Genomic DNA, 15,551 nt, shown 5'->3' on the forward strand with positions numbered 1-15,551 from the left:
GAAGTGCCCCCCCGGGGTAGCGAAGTACATTCGAATGTAAGGCCAGTGTGAACAAGACTTGCTTGTAAACTCGCATGTAAGCATGACCTTGATGACCCAATTCTATTCTGATTGTGCATAATCATGGCATAATTTACCAGTGAAGGTCACTCTTACTTGGCTTACAAGTAAGTCCCGTGTGGACACACACTCCCTTGCAGCCTAGTCTCACTTCCCTGGCACAATTTAATTGCCGGCTTGCTTGTAAGTAGGCTACCGTCTAAACACACCTAATTTGCAGTTGGTGGTGCAATAGGAAAGGTTTTGGGAAGGATATCAGCCTTTGGTAGGGCATTAGGCACAACTAACCACCAACATCCTAACAACCAAGCCCCAACCCCACCTCATCCCCGCCCCCATCCAGAGTTACAACAGCCATCACAGAAAAAACCTACGATATATGTGGCTCGAGAGCCACAGTGGCTCTAGTTTATATCTGCCCTCCACAGTGTCGACTTCCTATACGATAAATATAAATTTAATACTCCGTTGGTGAGCGACGGGCGAGTGGTATTTCACCGAACACAAGAAAAGGAGTTCTATCTGATTGGCTAGCAATCGATCGCTTAGGTCGCTTAGTAGTCAACTACAAACTCAAAACTGAGCAAGGTATTCAATTCGATTGAAATCGATATTCTATTATTGACGTAGATAAAGAGAGTGATAGCGTGTCAATAATGTACATTGTATTGCGCCTTGATTCTACATGCATTCCTTTATATAAATATTTTCTCAAAGAGTTGAAATGATCACAATTTTTACCCAGGATTTCAAAAGTTTACCGCCAAATTGCAGTTAAACATATCCACAGCAAAATACCGGTCCTCACTAATTAGTGTATTTAATTTCCAGTTAGTGTAATTAAGATAAAACCTGTGATTTATCTGACAACAAATAAAATTTTCTTGCAATAGAAATATCATATGGGATACTGATATGGTAGGCCGCAACCGCCACAACGTGGAGCTGCTACGCGTAGCTGACTTTTTGCTCCGTGGAGCCAAATTAGCTCAAATTGACCAATCAATGATCATGTTAGAGTTTTTCATTACTCGGAGGTAAAACTGACCAATCAAGTACGACTGAAGCGACATTACGTGAAGCGAATTTATTCATTAAGAATTTGCCAGACGAGCGTCACGTAGTTGCAAGATATCCTCGGTCACGAAAGTTATGATTCAAAAAGTAGTTTATGAAAAGTACGAACCGACTTATTATTAAGATGGACATGCACTCATAAGAAACTCATACCGGGACTCATACAGTATTGTACATAACTATATAGCTAGGCAGAGTGGTGGTAAACCATGCACACAGTTCTGCGATCTGCAGTGTATCGCCGGGAGCTAATTTGTATAACTTGCGCGGTGTGGCCTGCGGAATTCGACCTTCAGCAAACTGCAAACCAGTTCGGATTTACTTTATATAATAGTAGTAGGCCATACATACTGTAGTTACTGTCCGTTTTCCTATACACAATACTCAGTGCGCTCACCATTGACGCGTGAACTCTACAAATAGTGTATGTTACAAGTATAGGCCATTGCCTAGTTGACGTCACTGTGTAAAAAATAACCGGCCAATATTTAAAGTATTCTCTGAAATTCTAGAAAATATAGTTTTGTAACATGTCCTAAATTTTTAGCTAATTTAGGTGTTTGAAATATTGGTACTTTTGTACCAAAAAGTATGAAGAAATTATTTCTAAACCGTGTTAAGTCATTAAGCTTCTCATTTTCAAGAACGCTGGTTAACAATAAGCAGACTATTGTCTCATTTCGTAAACAAAAGCCCACAGTATTGTTACCTTGCGTTCGCTTTATAATCGTTCACCCAACTGAAACTATAATACCAGCTCATTGCTCATTGCACAGGTAAAACAGACACAAGTGCAGTGTGTATTTAACCAGAGAAGATCTGATGTAACATAGTTGAGCTGTTTTCATTGAGTGTTATCTTGGTTTAATAGCTTTTAATAGGGTTTAAGTCCTTCAAAGGTCGTGGTGAGTTCTACTGTAGACATGACTGCATCATGATTTCATTAAAGTCAACAACATTCAACAATATGATCACCGTGATAGTATGAGAGTATCAGTACCGATGTGTCAGTGATCCTGGCCTGACACAGTAGACAAACAAACAAACAAACACGCCACACACATGACACATGCATGCAAGGTAACATTGACGATACACTAATCAAACAATGGTATTGATCCTGTACAACTGGTCGTGGTTTATTTACAATCGATTCATTTAAAATCCCCATAGTAAACATTAATTTTGGCAAGAGTTGTCTCTCTCTGGAACGAGGATGCATCCACTGGCTCCGCCTAATGAAAAGATCTAACATGATTGGTCAATTTAGCTCCGCGAAGCGAAAAGTAAGCTACGCGTAGCAGCTCCACGTTGTGGCGGTTACGGCCAGCCATATTTTGATCATGCGAAAATCGTAAAACATAGAATAGAAACAGTGTGGCAGGCTCTCAAAATCTCAAATTGTATGCTTAGCCTGAGTCGCACGGCCTATCTCGAACAAAATCACCATGCGTAGTTGTTGAAAAACATGAGGATTCATCGTACTATCACGGCAATTTTTAACACGAAGATATAGGGATGATGACGGTGTGCCCTCTACCTGGTTGCCTCCTTGACGAATACAGGTTTCAGCCCTATAGTCCTCAGTGCATGCGCCGGATACTTGCAAATATAGCGTAATGCGTTTGCAAAGATCATGGATTTTGCCACAAATGAGGAAATCTAGTGGTGTAAGGTCTGGTGATCTTGCAGGCCACTCTACAGCATGACCCAGCCTAACCACTCTGTTTGCTATCCGTGGAGAGAGTGAAAAACGGGTACTTGTCTTTAAAAGGGCATATCTTCAAAAGTTGCGAGCCGATTAAAATAATTGTTTTGGTTTATTAAAGCTAACAATTAAAGGTTTTTTACATACCAAAATATATTTGATCAACTTTTCAGAAATAGGCGAAAAAGAGGGCGCAATTAGGTGCCTCTTTTTTTTTTTGAGGGGACACCCTGTAGATTGGTTTAAGCTGACCAATAAACATGATTGCAGAGAGGCCCCGGAAGATTTTTAATATGGGGTGGGGGTGGGGTCCTCCGGAAGATTTTTAATACATATGGGGGTCAGTATGAGGCCTTCTCCGATGTGCGAAACGCAGAGATTGTGGTGCGGAAGGGGTGACCTAGGGTGTGTCCCCCTCCTATAAGCGAAGCATGAATTGTACCTTATTTACCCTAACATTATGAAGTTTACTTAAAAAAATTATTGGGGTGTAGAGTACCTTCCCCCACCAAAATTATTGGGCCGCCCTCCCCCGGTTCCAGAGCCATTAGATTATCTTATGTTTTATTTTATTCAAACTAAATCCAACATTTTACAATCATGAACTAACTTGTAATGTTGCACCGAACTTTGACCCTGCTCAGTTTACAGACAGATAAGAATGTATTGGTTGCTAGGTTAACAACATATCAAACTACATCGGAACTTGACACTGATGACGGCCGGCCGGAGGGACTTGCATGGCTGTATAAATTTATATATCTTAATATGTTTGTCATTTTTCTTGACAAACTTAGTGCAAAATTTGACGCGGCCGTGTGTTGGTAGTTACTCTTCGTTTTCTTAATCTTACTAATGAATTCGACACCATGTTCATACTATATCTCCAGTGATGTCAAGAATGGTATATTTTATTGCATAATTACAGGGCAACGGACGCGATAACGTAGCAACCAGCAGGGAGGAGGGTCAATCACAAATGGACAGAAATCTCACTGACCCAATCAACACGCAACTCAAATCTGCTCACATGAAAACTCCAGAACCAGGCGAACACACACCCTTTTCTGATGAAGGGGACGAATTACTCTCATTTTCACCTTCCGAAATGTCAGAAAGACACACTCCTGTGTTGACGGATGGTAAAGGCGACGTTGAGGATGATGATAGTGGATGGGACACTGATTTAGATATAGAAAGTAAGTGAAGAAAAATAGTATAACTTCGTATCGGCTTTAATATTGCAGAGCGTGTTGTATAATTATAGGCCTATAAAAATGACTCTTGAATTGGCTGAAGCGATCAAGACTATATTTCTTTTCTCATGTTTTGCCTTATGAGAAGTCTATGCGATGTGTTAGGGCTAGGCTATAGGACAACAGTTGTACTAATTTTGTATAGGGCAGTAGGCCTATACCCAGCAAACACAAATGTCATGTTTTTAAAGGGTACGCATTTTGGTTTTGGTCAAAAGATTTTTATACATACAATTATATAAAGATTGTGAAAATTTGTTTTAAAAAGTTTATAAGTGAAAAAACACTACAGCAACATTTTTAAAATGTTGTCGAAGTGTTACTGTAGAATATTGTTCGGCAAACATTTTTTGTATTTTGTTGTTAGAATATGTTACATCAAGTTTTCAAAAATGTTAAATGAATGTAAATTAAACCGTTTGATACCATTTTTATAATAACCCGACATTTAAACGTTTTGTGTAAAACGTTTTGTGTTTTTGCTGTAAGCATTTAGCATGTTTAGGGACATCTCATCTGCATAGATCTGTAAGTCAAAATATTCGAGCGTTAATATGGCATATCACTGGCATCAGACCAACGCAGCGCGTTAAATAACCTTTTCGTTTTACCATTCAGTTGAAACACATGTTGAAGACAGACAGGGATTTAATTCGAGAATATTTCTTTAATTTGGGGGAAAATCAATTACTTTCGAACTCTCAAGTTTCGTCTAGTTTGTAGCTGTTTGTGTGTGCTTGTTTCTTTGTGTCATTTCTTTCCTGCTAGTTGCAAATGAATTGGTTCTCTCGGTCTCAGCCCAAACCAATAAATTCAATTAGGCACATAATTCTTCTTTAAAACGATATTAACTAATAATCATGGCAAACTATATTGATAAATAACAAATATATTAACAAGCGACGGTTAATAATAATACTTGAGTATATCAACCTCATTAAGCTGTAATCATATTTTAATGAACGCATTATCACTATTATTAAGACCGCACGCGTGTAAGGAAACTTAAGCTCAGAATAAAGTAAGACTGTGTAGAAAAATACAGGGATAAAGAAAGGAGATAAAAAAAAGGCTTGCAAGAGAAGCTAAGAGAGAATGGTGGTAAGAATGGTAGTACAGGGTGTCCCCCAAAAAAAGAGGCCCCTCATTGCGGCCTCTTTTTCTCCTATTTCTGAAAAGTTGATCAAATATATTCTGGTATGTAAAGAAACCTTGAGTTGTTAGCTTTAATAAACCGAAACAATTATATCAATCGGCTCACAACTTTTGAAGATATGCTCTTTTAAAGAAATGTACCCGTTTTTCACTCTGTCCACGGAGAAGATTTGGCTACTTCAAAGATTGAAAAGGAGTACACATATACCATGCATGAATATCAAACATTCCTCAATTATAACTTTATAAAATTAACTTTATTTATGGAATGGGCTTTACCGGTGGGTTTATGGGCAATGGATTTTGTTAATAGTGTCATAAATTTGTGGGTAAAATGGATGCCGAATGGGACTCTTTTTGCTTTACTTGCAATTACTTATTTTTTCTTAGTTATTTATGCCTTTTTGTTTTATTATGTTTCTTAATTTCTTACTTTGTTGTTTCTTGTTTTCTTTTTTTTATTTACAACATAAGTCATTTCACTTTTTAGGATAAAAGGTAGCCCTAAAAGGCTGTTTGGTTTGTCTTTGGTTCTTCTGAAGTGAGTTTACTGTGCTGCTCTGCCCTCTACCTGGTTGCCTCCTTTGGCGAATACAAGTTTCAGCCCTGGTCCTCATTGCATCAATTGCGTTGGGTACCATCCTTGTGCGCCGGATACTTGCGAATGCATTCAGCCACGTTTGCGAAGATCTTGGATTTTGCCACAAAGGAAACAAATCAAGTGGTGTGAGGTCTGGTGATCGTGCAGGCCACTCCACAGCATGAGCCATCCCAACCACTCTGTTTGCTATCCGTGGACAGAGTGAAAACGGGTACTTTTATTCAAAAGAGCATATCTTCAAAAGTTGTGAGCCGATTGAAATAATTGTTTTGGTTTATTAAAGCTAACGATTAAAGGTTTCTTTACATACCAAAATATATTTAATCAACTTTTGAGAAATAGGCGAAAAAGAGGGCGCAATGAGGGGCCTCTTTTTTTTGGGACACCCTGTATAACAAGAAAGATGGAAAGACAGAAAAGAGAGGCAGGAAAAAAGCACCGAAATAAAACACATGGATTCAAAAATAAGGAAAGGAATTACAATCATCATAGTGACCATTGAACAACTGAAACTTAGTGCCCATTTCCCAACCACACTACCGAATTCACATATTATCCATCTTGAAATTGAGGGCAAAACTGAATATTTTGTTCAATTTAAGGTGGTACTACACCCTGATACATTTTGTGACTAATTTTGCATTTTCTAAAAAAAAACTACACACTGGTAACAAAAGTTATGTATATTATATAATAGGGACAAGGAATCAAATTACTTCAATTTCAGTGATTCAAGATAAGTGGTTCATTATATATGTCAAGAAATGAGGTACATTCTAGCTGTAACTCTTTTCTTATCATAAATAACATACTGCTTGTCTTGAATCACTGAAATTCCAGTGTAGTAACTGGATTCCTTGCCCCTATAATATACATAACTTTTGTTACCAGTCAACATGTTATTATTTTTTGAGAAAAATGCAAAAATAGTCACAAATGTATCAAGGGGTGTAGTACCACCTTAAGAGTATTATTTCAGCACAATCTGGAACATTGTTGCTGTATCAGATTTGTCTATAATAATTATGTTGTTTCATAAGTTTAAAACCTATATATAACTAACTTCTGAACTCAAAATCTCCATATGGACATCAATTTCTCACTCTGGTCCAAGCCCTCAAACGTTTTGGGCTATTCCAAATGAAATCCACACTCCCCCTGTGGTAGATTTAGCTACATTTTTCCACAGAGGGATTATTCCATTTGAAATGCTTAATCCAGTTATGGAAGATACATGCCTACTGAGCAAACACAAAACGTTTTACAGAAAACGTTTAAATGTTGGGTTATTAAAAGATTATAAAACGTTTTTTATTAAAATAACATTCAAAAACCATTTTGAAAATTTGCTGCAAAATGTTTTACATAACATAATTTAAAAATTAGCAAAACATTTTAACAAAATTGTTAGCAAGATATATTTTACAATTTCATTTTGATAACATTTTAATGTTATTGTATGTGTTTATAAACCGTTTTAAAACATGTTTTCAAGTGTGTGATGGGTAGGTAAAAGCCACATACATGGAGAGTATAATTAACCCACTTGAAAAATTCCATTTAAAAAGTGTACTCCCTCTGTGGAATACTTTTAAGGCATGTCTCAAATGGAATAGCTCAATGTATTTTGCATTCCTAATTGCATTATTTTCCAATTTATCATTACCAGCTGAGGAGACCAAAGAAGTTTATGATGCAACAGGGAAAAATGTGTACATGCAGGCATGTAAAGAGGCAGGAGTAGTACCGGTATCTCACATCCTTCGTCATATAACAACAAATAAAATTATTATGAAGCATCATGGTTTGGGTCCAGCAGGTGCTAAGGCTATTGCTGTACCTTTGGTGGTAAGTTGCAATCAGTGTACAACTCTATACATGACTCTTTATTGTACGTACAATATTGTATGTACAATATACACGTTATTTAATCTATTGCCATTCTATTTCCAGTAATGTTAAAGTTCTAACGAATGTTTGATGACGTAAAATCGATAATATATTTCTGCTAGATATTGTATGTAACATATTATCGATTTTTCGTCATCAAACATTCGTTAGAACTTAAACATTACTGGAAATAGAATGGCAATAGATTAAATAACGTACATATTGTACATACAATAGTGTACGTACAATACTCGGAGTCTGAAGCGCGCTTTATACTATCATATGATAAAACTATCTCCAAGCAGGTGTCGACTGCAGACAACAAGTTTCAATTCTCGCTATTCGCAATAAAGAGCGCCGCCAGCAGGTTTGCGATATAATCGTGATGTATCATGGGAAAAGGTCGACATCCAAGTCCGCGCAATACTGAATATTACCATGCTATTACATAGAACACGTGACAATATTTTTTAGTTTGTCAAAATAAAGGTGTTACACGCGAATCGATACTCAATAATACTTAATAATGTGATTTGAAATGTGCACAATTAATTTTTTCTCTATCGATTTGCGTGTAATACCGTTATATTGACAAACTAAAAATATTGTTGTTCCTATGTAATAGCATGGTAATATTCAGATTATGTGGACTTGATGTCGACCTTTTCCCATGATACATCACGATTTTCCCATGATACATCACGATTACATCGCAAACCGCTGGCGGCGCCTTATGGCGTAATAGCGAGAATTGTTTTTTATTCATGACCATATTTGGAATTGGCATGAAAAATGCATTAAAATGAATACAAACAAGCCTGATAATTGGTTCAGTGTTTCTTAAATAGCGCTTGGTATTTTGAGAAAATATCTCATATATTGTGCCATGTAAACAGCCACTAACTCAGATAATAATAATAATATTTTTTTGAATTACTTGCAAAAAAAAGTAACAAAATAACAGTACATTTATTCACACTCTACATTTCTTACACATGACAAAAGCAAGTAATTCAGGATGAGTGAGTGGGCTGAAAAGTCCAAACACAGAAGTGCCCATTCATCCTGCACCTCAAGCTTGATGGACTATTTGGATGTGAGCGTGGAGTGCCAAAAGACCAAGGGTCTAATATATCACATTTTATGTTGAAGCCTATGACCAGCACACATTAATGATGATAGGGGTTTGTCCACCCCTCAACAGAACAGTAAATAATAATATTTATTTTAATTACTTGCAAAATACAAAAGTAACAAAATAACAGTACATTTATACACACTCTACATTTCTTACACATGACAAAAAACAATTTTTGAATAGAATAGAATAGAATAGAATAAAAAAATAAAAACATCATTATTAATGTGTGCTGGCCATAGGCTTCAACATAAAAAGTGATATATTAGACCCCTGGTCATTTGGCACTCCACGCTCACATCCAAATAGTCCATCCAGATGAATTGAACCGGAACTTCTTCAGAGAAGGAAGCATGAATATCCTTCTATTGGAATTCTTCCCCATTATGCTCAATTAGTGCATATTTACTGTACTGTTGAGGGGTGGACTAACCCCCATCATCATTAATGTGTGCTGGTCATAGGCTTCAACATAAAAAGTGATATATTAGACCATGGTCATTTGGCACTCCACGCTCACATCCAAATAGTGCATCAAGCTTGAGACCATCCAAAAAATAGCTGAACAATGCCAAGTTTACCCAGCTCCACACGTACAGATAGGTTTGCTAGGAATACAGTTCCTTAATACTTTGTTGGGCTACTAAACAGTAGTTCTGCCTCCTCTCCTGCATTGCTTTTTGGCTGTCTTGTGTTCTGATCTCATTTGTGTTTATTATATTTATTTAATAAGTTATACATAATGCTTTTCTCATTGTTGGTTTTTTGCTTATATTTTATGTACAATGCAATTCTGCCTCTGGGTCGCGATTTTGTGTGAATATTAAAAATCATATCATATAGATTGAATTGGTAAAGTATGACCAAATACCATTCCCTGTGGAACACCAGTCTATAGCAACTTTTGGATGCCTGTTATTGCAAAATGTATTTATGATACATTGGATATTTTTTATTTTAAAGACTTAAACAGCAATAAACCAGCAAACAAATAAACAAACTGTCTTCCCCACTTGATGCAACCACTCATTCCCTTTGTTTTCTCTTGTTTATAATTTAGACAAACACAACAGTATTAACACTTGATCTTGAGGACAATTGGATTGAAGGAGATGGAGCTAGTTATCTTGCGGATATGCTAAAAGAAAATTGTTACATAAGTGACTTGGTAAGTATTTCTTTTCATCTTGCATTTGGAATGATTGAAAAATAACATCATTTTAAGAACATTCTAGTTTGTATCATTGCTATAGGTATTGATTTGTGAAAACTTAATTGCCGCCCCAATTTTATATTAGAAAGATTCTCCCTTTGGGGAAAAGGGTTCCAAAGTGTGCTCCAGATAGAACCACACACTTTAACATCATAATTATAGGGTTCCCATTGGAGACCCATTACATGCGTATTTTGGGGGGGCTTTGGGCGCTTAGCCCCCGGGTCAAAGTAGGAGGCGGCAAAAACGAAGGGCGGCGGAAGAAGAAGGCGCAAAAGAGGGCGGCAAAAAGCGAAGGCGGCAAAACGAATTAGTAAAGAAAAAAGGCATAAAAAATTGAAAAAGCTAAAACAATTTTGAAAAATGTTGCTTTTAGGGCGCTAGCGCCTAAAATCCTTTTTTTTGTTTTTTTTTTTTTTTTTTTTTTTGTTTGCTCTTCACTTTTTCAAACGACCGTGAAAAAAATTGGGTCAACCTTTTCGGGCTGTTAAGGAAGGGGCGGCAAAATGTTTCTTCTTCAGCCCCCTGGGGTTGGGGCGGCCACGGTACGCCACTGCATTACAGCTAGGCCCTACAGGCTTTTTAGAGAACCATAAAAGGTTTCCCAAGAGTGCACAAAGATAATTTTCTGGTTACTTAGAAGAACCTACTTAACACATCATTTAAAATCATCCTTTTGGGAAGCTTAATGTACAATATGATCTCAAAAAGAGCGTTGCTGACTGCCCATCTGTGGTGGATGTTCTCCCTCTTAAATCTTGCACAATGACACAGATATGACAGATGCACTAGCCCAGTGCACTTATTCTGGTTTGTTATTTGCATGGGCATCTATCTTGCCTGGGAGACCTTTTAGGAAAATGACCCATCTTTTGGCAAAATGACCCATCTTTTGTTGTTTTCAGCCACTCTTCGACAATTCATGCTGATTGCCCCCCTCCCAAGCCTCCCACACACACTTCAAGATTGATTGACGCTAATCAGGCCAGTACGCAGGATTTTTTTTGGGGGGTGCTGATTTTGAAAAAGTGGACTTTTTTTCAAAGGGGGGGGCCGATTTTGTGAAAAGTGGACTTTCTTCCCCAAATTTGGACCTTGTTTGACCAAAAAAGCGTAAAAAACCTGATTTTCTTCCTCGCTACGCTCGCAAATTCTGAAATTTTGGGACTTTTTGTACACTTTTGCAAATTTGGAGAGGTGCGGTCGCACTTCGCCCCGCACCCCCTGCGTGCACGGGCCTGACGCTAATGGTAGTTTGTGGGATATATGTTATGAAAAGTTTTGGTTTTGATCAAACAAAAAGCCATGACACTACTGAGAAAACAAAACAAAGAATAAACATATTAAACAAAAACAAACATATACACAGCATGCACACTATATAAATAAACAGGTCAATAAAAACTTAATTGCTGATTATTGTGCTTCCATTACAGAATCTAGCAGAGAATCGGATGGGTTCAAAAGGTGCTAAAGCTATGTCTGATATGTTAGTAGATAATACATCTATACGCAAATTGAACTTAGCAGGTACAGTATAATAAACATGTCATTTAACAGCAGTGTAACAAAATAACCTATATATTTGAGTGAATTTCATAGGATAGTACATCAATCTGATTGGCTGATTAAATCCCAAGATCCTTTGATTTATTTAAAATACTTTGATACAAATATAACACCTTTCGGTCTTGCTGTTTGCAGGATGTGTAGTTCATCAATATCCTAATCCTTGTACATTTTTTATATGAATTTTGAAGAAAAAATAATGGCATCAACTGTAGCCAATTTCAGTTACAATAAAGTCATTTTTATTATTTATGGATATTCCTACAATTTCAAATAGTGTGTGAGTGCTTTTAAAAACCCTTGGTGATATGATTATCAATACTTTATTGCAAAGTTTATTCAGTCTTTCACAATTTACTTTCTTTCATTTTACAATACCTCATTTTTTGTTTAAGTTTAAATGGTCAGAAATAAGGGCAATGAGAGGGAAGTCCCTAACCATGACCTCCTCTAACCCTAAGTCTAATCCTAACCTCCTTTTGATCCATCGTTTACCCGAAACTGAAAATATCCTCCATTATAGCGGTGCACAATTGTTTTCTTTAAGTTCCCTTCTACATAAATCCACATGTTTCATTAACCTTTTTTTTGGTTTGTTTGTTTTTCAGGTAATAATTTCAAAGATAGAGATGCTGAATATTTTCTGGAGGCAGTCAAGGTAATTACAACTCATTGGTGTGTCAGCAGGTTGTTTTTGTGAGCTTTTGATTGCTTGTTGATTGAATTTCCCTTTTAACTGATTTGTAAATGCTCACCTTTCTAATACCTATACAATTTGATTGCTTTGTTTTTTCAGAACAATTACAGAATCAGGGATTTAAATCTGAGTCACAATGAGTTTGCTGAAATAGGTGGTGAGATTCTTGGGGCTGCAATAGGTAAGACACAAGTCTCCCATCAGGACCTGAGTAGGTCTCATTTTTATGTTTACAATATGTTTTGATCTATCTATACCTTTCCATTAAATAGTAGTATTTCCAGCTATTTATTTGCGATTGAAGTTGCATATTATTTTGCCATATTAATATGACCATTAATATGTAGCTATATGTAAAAGTTGACATTTGTGTGCAGTCAATTTTTCGCACTTTCGCCAGTTTTGTACTGTTTCACCTGGTTTGAAATTTAACAAAGAATGTTTAACTGTCAGTGGGCTATCTTTTAGAATACGAATTACCCTACCATTTTTTACATTCACAGTGTATGTGTATGGGTCGTTCATAAAAGACCCCCATTGAAAATCTACAGTGGTAGGGTATTCTAAAAGAAATCTGGGTCTAAGGGTATAATTATAAAAGGTATAAAACTTATTAATACAATTTGAAAAGTCACTACAAAATGTTCTAACATAATGTCATTTAAGTGTTGACATTGCAGTATTTTGCAAAAAATAATTTACAATAACATTTTGACAACATCATTTATAAAATGTTGGAGTGGGGCTTTTTTCATGGTCTTTACACAACCAGACATTATTTTACATGATATTATTTGACCAAAACCACAAGAAGTTTATAACATTTTAAAGACATAATTATGTTTGCTGACACTGAATTAGGACTCCTCAGAAATTCTGTTTCATGTCATCTCTAATACCAAGATACAAAATAATACCACATGTAAAATATTAATATACATCATACCTATTCCAAATCTATTTAGATTATATACATAAAGACCCTACATGCATGACAGGTGTGTGGAGGAGAATAGCATTTCCTTCTTGTCCCAGCTGGCAGATGGTTACATTATTTATACCATATGCTATATGTTATGTGTTTCCTTGTTAACTTACTCTCAGCACTATTCACAATATCCTACATGAAATATAACATGTCCTGACTTTAATATGGTTGCTATATATTACCTTACATATTAACAAACTTAGGCCCAATGTATACTCTTCTAGGGATGGACCTTAACTTTTGTTTGTTATGAAGCCATAAAAAGTCAGTGGTGTACCGACTGGTGACAAGGGAGGCAAGTTACCTCTATATTGAAATGCCGGAATGAAATTGGCCACAATTTATGATGTGCATCTTCCTTTTGGCTACGAATATCCTTATTTTGGCCGATTTTAGCATTAAATTGCACATTAATGGGTGCTATACATCATTTTGGTAGGGGGTTTTCAGGACATTTGTGCAATTGGCACCCTTCTGATATTTTGTCCAGTTATCCACTGCAAGTACACATACAGTTACATTACATTAAATTACATGGATAAATTGAACAAGAAAGCAGCATTAAAAAGATATATTTTTCATACTTGTCTACTTGTAGCTGCTACAGAGTCATTATCACATCTTAATTTAAGTTGGAACCATCTCAGAAGAAAAGGTGCAATTGCTGTGTGTAGAGGAATGGCCGTAAGTAAAACAATGTTTTATATTCAGCTACTATAGATTGCTTCATACAATTCTCAATTCTAAGAATTAATTCCCTTGAATATCAAGATATATGAAAGAACCACTGTCTAATACCACCCTCCTGGTGCCCATTTGAACAACTCAAGTGAATTTCATCAAAATTTGTTGTCAAAATTCAGTATGACAAATTGTCATCTACCTTTTTCAAACTCTAAGAGAGGAGTTTAAAATTTTGGATAAACTATGAATGAAGGCATGCATGGATGTTAGAATTCTAAAGGAATCAATCTAAATTATGTCATGAAAGTTTCTTGCCCAGTGAAATTTTATCAAGTTAGTTCAATTATTCCACAAGATTAAACAGGGACTGTGCCGTGACTTGTATCTCCAAACACCGATGCACAACTTTCTCCTGCGACTACTTTCAAAATAATTTATATATTGTTTTTTTTTACTGTTACAGGAGAACTTATCAATCAAAGAACTAAATCTTTCATGGAATGGCCTTGGTAATGAAGGATCATTGGCTATGGCAGAAACCCTGAAATTCAACAGTACATTACAAGAACTCGATATGACAAATAATAGGATAACCAACGAAGGGGCTCTTGTCATGTCCAAAGGGTTAGAAGTTAATGATTCCCTCAAAGTTTTACGTGTAAGTTGATAGCAAATTAATAATCAGTGTGCTTTTTTAATCAGAATATATTAATAGTAAAATTTGGAAATAGCCTTGCGTGATGTTATCTTAAACTTAAGTATTATTATTTCATGCTGAATGTGATTCATACAAAATGGTTGTTTTCCAAGTCATTAGTAGGCTCTCCTTAGAGGCTTCACAAAAGTGATGGGAGTGCAAGACACTTCTTGTGAAAATGGCAATTATTGTACATCTTACTGCAGCCGCAGTGACAAATACAGGTCTATCACAATCGGGACCGGGATTCATCTTACACATTATGAACTAGGCCTATATTTATTTGCTTATTCGTCTTTGCATGTTATTTTTTTTTGTCCCGATTTAGTTTGGATATAAACCCAATAACTGTTAAATTTGGTTTTGTCCTAATTTAGTTTGGGTATAACTATAACCCAATAACTGTTGAAATTTTGTCCTGATTTAGTTTGGATATAACCCAATAACTATTAATTTTTTTTGGTCCTGATTTAGTTTGGGTATAACCCAATAACTGTTGAATTTTTGTCCCGATTTAGTTTGGATATAACCCAATAACTGTTCAATCTGTTTTGTCCTGATTCAGTTTGGATATAACCCAATAACTGTTCAATTTGTTTTGTCCTGATTTAGTTTGGATATAACCCAATAACTGTTCAATTTTGTTTTGTCCTGATTTAGTTTGGGTATAACCCAATAACTGTTCAATTTGTTTTGTCCTGATTTAGTTTGGATATAACCCAATAACTGTTCAATTTGTTTTGTCCTGATTCAGTTTGGATATAACCCAATAACTGTTCAATTTGTTTTGTCCTGATTTAGTTTGGATATAACCCAAT

At 36.0% G+C, this 15,551-nt stretch overlaps 1 protein-coding gene across 1 annotated transcript in view; it reads left to right on the plus strand.

Moving 5' to 3' along the window:
- The window catches only part of LOC140152426 (uncharacterized), a 31,607-nt gene that overhangs the window by 7,447 nt on the left and 8,609 nt on the right, over nt 1-15,551 (plus strand). The window contains exons 2-9 of the mRNA XM_072174733.1: nt 3,774-4,044; nt 7,527-7,705; nt 9,946-10,053; nt 11,535-11,628; nt 12,276-12,325; nt 12,464-12,545; nt 13,951-14,036; nt 14,500-14,694. Coding sequence (XP_072030834.1) covers nt 3,774-4,044; nt 7,527-7,705; nt 9,946-10,053; nt 11,535-11,628; nt 12,276-12,325; nt 12,464-12,545; nt 13,951-14,036; nt 14,500-14,694 — 1,065 coding nt within the window. The remainder of the gene's footprint in view (nt 1-3,773; nt 4,045-7,526; nt 7,706-9,945; nt 10,054-11,534; nt 11,629-12,275; nt 12,326-12,463; nt 12,546-13,950; nt 14,037-14,499; nt 14,695-15,551) is intronic.

Source organism: Amphiura filiformis, chromosome 5 (genome assembly GCF_039555335.1).
Source record: "Amphiura filiformis chromosome 5, Afil_fr2py, whole genome shotgun sequence".
NCBI lineage: Eukaryota > Metazoa > Echinodermata > Ophiuroidea > Amphilepidida > Amphiuridae > Amphiura > Amphiura filiformis.